Source organism: Helianthus annuus, chromosome 12, assembly GCF_002127325.2.
Source record: "Helianthus annuus cultivar XRQ/B chromosome 12, HanXRQr2.0-SUNRISE, whole genome shotgun sequence".
Taxonomy (NCBI): domain Eukaryota; kingdom Viridiplantae; phylum Streptophyta; class Magnoliopsida; order Asterales; family Asteraceae; genus Helianthus; species Helianthus annuus.
In genome coordinates this window covers 86,698,333-86,703,127 of record NC_035444.2, presented here as the reverse complement: position 1 = coordinate 86,703,127, position 4,795 = coordinate 86,698,333, and the positions used below count along the sequence as shown (strand labels likewise).

At 36.5% G+C, this 4,795-nt stretch overlaps 1 protein-coding gene across 1 annotated transcript; it reads left to right on the top strand.

Annotated features, from left to right (window-relative positions):
• The first annotated feature begins 1,315 nt into the window (after nt 1-1,315).
• Nucleotides 1,316-2,803, top strand: LOC118484696 (malonyl-coenzyme A:anthocyanin 3-O-glucoside-6''-O-malonyltransferase-like). Its single transcript, XM_035980530.1, has one exon. The coding sequence runs from the start codon at nt 1,316-1,318 to the stop codon at nt 2,660-2,662; it is 1,347 nt and encodes a 448-aa protein (XP_035836423.1). The 3' UTR covers nt 2,663-2,803.
• The last annotated feature ends 1,992 nt before the right edge of the window (nt 2,804-4,795 follow it).

Here is a 4,795-nt window from a genome sequence, read left to right as displayed (position 1 = left end):
TCAGGGAATCTATACCATTAATTTTCCGGATAACTGCCTCCCATATATCAGTGTCAAAACTTACGGTTCTAAGACCACCCGTAGTGGGGCGGTATTTTAAAAAAAAAATTGAAAAAAAAAACGCCCGGAAACGCCCCCACCCCCATTACGGTAGGCGTTATTTAAAAAAAAATCAAAAATTTGATTCTGGCGTTTTAATAATAACGCTGAATATGCAAAGCATGAGGCCAATAGGAGTGGGTCCAAGTTTGACTAGTCAATGAGCAACTAGTTTGTTTTTTTTTTGTTTAATGATTGGAAGGGGCATTATTAGACATTATTCCCACTACGCCACTTTTGCAATAACGCCCCATGCTGACTGGGATGACACGTGTCAGATAATGCCCCATGGTGGGGGCATTATTTTTCTTAACCACTACAGGTGGTCTAAGGAATTTGAAAACTTCAGCAGACTGTCAACAATAAGAAATCATTAAAAAACCCCAAATTCAAAATACTAAAGCTAATAATCAATCGTGGAGTTAGATAGTATTCTCCAAAAGAGCCTAGGTGACACCTTCCGCATCGTGCGGGTGAACCCTTTAGTTTTAAATTAACTATTATCTTATTTAAATAACTATGTACATAATAATAATAATAATAATAATAATAATAATAATAATAATAATAATAATAATAATAATAATAATAATAATAATAATAATAATAATAATAGTAATAATAATAAAGTGTTAAAGGCATATCAGGTTAGATTGTGCTAAGCATCGGTGACCCTTGCCATATATAATCATTGTTTAAAACAAGCCAGGTTAGATTACGCTTTTAAAAGAGCCTTAATAACACTTGACGCATCGCACGAGTCAGTCCACTGGTAATTTAATAAGATTTTAGAAGCTTATATCAAATAGTTGGAGATTGTTTTTCCCCTACCAACTCGTAGCCTTAATTTAATAAGATTTAGATGCTTATCTAAAATAGTTGGAGATTGTTTTTCCCCTGACAACTTTCGTTGATGTATTTCTGCGACGACGTTATTGTTTTTTTCGAGCTGCTAAGTGATACGTCCCGTTACCAAGATTCCAATAGCAACGTATAATATATTTTTTTTATACGTTGTTTTTAATGCGTATATCATCGTAATTAACTATCGATGATGATTTAATAAAAAGATACTCGTTAACTTTAATGCTATTGCAATGAATTTGTTCTTTGCTGAATTAAATAAAAAATATGTCATATTGGTTCCTAACTTCCTATCACTTGAATCTTTATAAGCACCTTAATTTTGGGATATTTTTAGAGAGGGCAACAACAAATGGCTTCCTTTCCAATCTTAACTGTTCTTGAACAGGCCCAAGTGTCGCCACCAAAGGCCACCGTAGGCGATAGGTTGTTGCCACTGACTTATTTCGACTTCATGTGGCTAAGACAACCTCCTATTCACAATCTATTCTTTTATGAGTTGTCCATCACACAAAGCCAATTCATTGAAACTATTATTCCTAAACTCAAACATTCGTTATCAATCACCCTTCAACATTTTTTTCCATTCTCAGGTAACTTGATCGTGTTTCCTACCAAAAAGCCGGAAATCCATTATTATGAAGGTGATTCTGTCGCGGTTACTTTTGCAGAATGTAATCTTGATTTCAACGAATTAATCGGAAACCATCCTCGAGATTGTGAGATGTTTTACCATCTTACACCTCAATTGGGCGAGGCTGAAAAGACCTCAGATTTCACAAAGAGCCCGGTGTTCTCGGTTCAAGTGACACTTTTTCCAAATTCCGGAATCTCTATTGGAATGACAAATCACCATTGCTTGGGTGATGCTAGCACTAGGTTTAGTTTCTTGAAGGCGTGGACAACGATTGCTCGATTTGGTTCGGATGAGTCGTTTCTAGCTAATGGAACTTTGCCCTTTTATGATAGAGTCAAAAACCCAAAACTAGATGAAAGTTATCTAAAGTTTGCGAAAATTGAAAGCTTTAAAGATGAGTATCAACCTCCGAAACTATGTGGACCAACTGATAAAGTTCGAGCCACCTTTATATTGCATCGAACTGTGCTCAATAGGTTTAAAAATTTGGTTTCAACACAACTATCAACATTAGCACATGTATCATCTTTTACGGTTGCATGTGCTTATTTCTGGAGTTGCATAGCAAAAATACGCGATGATGGGCTGCAAATGTTTGCCTTCCCCATTGATTGTCGGGCACGCATGAACACCAAGATCCCAGCAACCTACTTTGGCAACTGTATTGGTTGGTGTATGGCTATGGAACAAGCCAAACAGTTAACAGGAAAAGAAGGGTTCATGACTGCTGCAAAATTGATCGGAGAAAATCTACATAAGAGATTGACAGATAAGGATGGAGTCGTTAAAGTTATAGAGTCATTTGGGGACTTGTTTCCCAATGGGGTTCCAACAACTTCGATCGGAGTTGCTGGAACGCCAAAGCTCAAGTTTTATGACATGGATTTTGGGTGGGGTAATCCCACAAAGATCGAAACAATTTCTATTGATTATAAAGAAGCGATATCCATGAACTCATGCAAAGAAAATAATGAAGGTCTTGAGATTGGCGTTTGCCTTCCGAGTACTGAGATGGAGTCTTTTGTTCGTATCTTTGAGGATGGGTTAGAAAAATATGTCTAGCTAGATGCATATATAATAACTCACATGTATACCCGAGCTACACGATGGGATCCTTTTGTTACGTCGCAACTGGTTGTCTTTAAACAATTTTATAACTAAAGCGCATGATCAACTTTTTTGTTCAACTAATGCATTTTCGTACGGTTGTCATTTTTGAAATTATTTACCGGGAAACAACAAATCTAACACCTATTTAACTAAATATTTTAACAGTTTTATAACATTTAAAGTGACCACTGAAAATGCTTTAGTTTTTTTTTTTAAATGCACTAGAGGGACAAAACTATAAATGAGAAGTTCTTCAAGATTGTTTTTAATTGTCTCAAAATTAAATTGAATTGAAATAACTTTCTTGCTCTTCTCAAATCTTTTACACGGTAATATAGATATGCTTGTTAATTATTTGTTTATGTTGTTTGCATTTCCATTCAATAATAAATCTTTGTTGTTTATTTCGAGAGTTTTAGTTTTTCATTTAAAATTTATCATTTCATAGTCTTTGTAGTTGTGCTTTTGAATTCCTTCTTTAACCAAACATATTTCATTACAGTAAGTTATTAATATTAACGTTGTAATCTTGTGAAGTTGTACATGCATATTCGTCTGTGATGTAGATATTATATACCCACAACCAAATTTATAACTACATTGTCAGCAAGTAAAAGAAACAATACAATTAGTCCTCCTATCACTACTAGAAAACTAAGCAATTGCGACCAAAATTTGCGACCTACACAAGGCGGTCGGAAAATTAGCGACCATTTTGTGACGAAAATAAAAAAAACTCGCAAATTTAGAGACCAAACCAAATTTGGTCGCAAAACGGTCGCAAATTTCCCGGCCGCATTTTTTTAGTCGCAAATCAATTGAATTTGGTCGGAAACGGTTGCAATTACTAGAAATATATAATAAAGCAAAAGTTGCGACCGTTTAAAGCAGTCGCAAATACAAGAAATAGTTGCAACCGTCTAAAGCTGTCACAAATACGAGAAATATAAAAAAAACAAAAGTTGCGACCGTTTAAAGCGGCCGCAAATATGAGAAATGTAAAAACAAGTTGCGACAATCTAAAGCGGTCTTAAATACGAGAAATATTAAAACAAAAGTTGCAACCAATTAAAAAATAAATTTTAATTAAGTGAGAAAAAAATAATTCTTAAAAACAATATTAAGTTGAAATGCATGTAATAAATAAAACATAAAAAGTTATTTACGTAACTTAAGTTGTTTTTAGTTTTTAACATAAATCTACTGCGAGGTTTGGGTTCAATCGCAAAACGGTGAGACAATTCGGCAATATGAACTAAAAAAATCAAGCGGGCTTAAAAACAATTAGGCCTCTCAAAATCACATTTAGGGTTTATTTCAACCGATTCATGCTCCACCCAATCCTCACGCTCTCCGATTCCACCGAATCATTCATTCATTCAAATCACCATTGATTCCTGCAATTGTTCTCTCAAATCTCCATTTCTTCCTGTTGTCTGAAGAAACAGTGATCTAATTAGGGAGTTAATTAGATTGGTTTATGTTCCTTTCATGTTGGTTAATCTTCTTAAAGATATTTAAGCTCCGACTTGGTGATTTATCCTGCAAAACAGAACACCGTTACTCGTTAAGAGGGGAATGTGGGGGTTTCCCTCTTAACCAGGCTCCGGCGTGAGAATAAGCGACTGCTTTGAGAGTAATTAAGTGTAAAGAGTGAGAGCCAAGGGAATAGAATGTTTAACCTGAGGAATGAAGGTCCCTATTTATAGCCGGAGAGGTGTAAGAGGTTGTGGGCTGATGGGCCTTGGGCCAGAAACGGACAACACAACGAATATGCTCATTGCCTTGCTGGCATCGACCGCTTAGTGGCTTTTAGATGCTCGTCGGTGCTGGCGCACCTTGATTGGAGCCACGTGTCATTGTTGTCGGCCTTGTTGTCCTTCTGTCATCAGCAGACGAGTGGAGATCGTGGGACAGTTGTCCCCGTCTCTTGATTGGTGCCATGTAGGCGTCCTTGTGTACTTATCGTCAGGCGATCGTGGCGCACGATTGGACAGAGCCTGCTGGACGTTCATTGGCTCTTTTTACTGCCACTTGTACCCCGTGTACCCCTGTAGGTAGCAGCGCGCTTTCCTACTGAGTGGT

What these genes read in the sequence shown, in the direction of transcription:
- LOC118484696 (XM_035980530.1), top strand. Translation starts at nt 1,316, where the DNA reads ATGGCTTCCTTTCCAATCTTAACTGTTCTTGAACAGGCCCAAGTGTCG.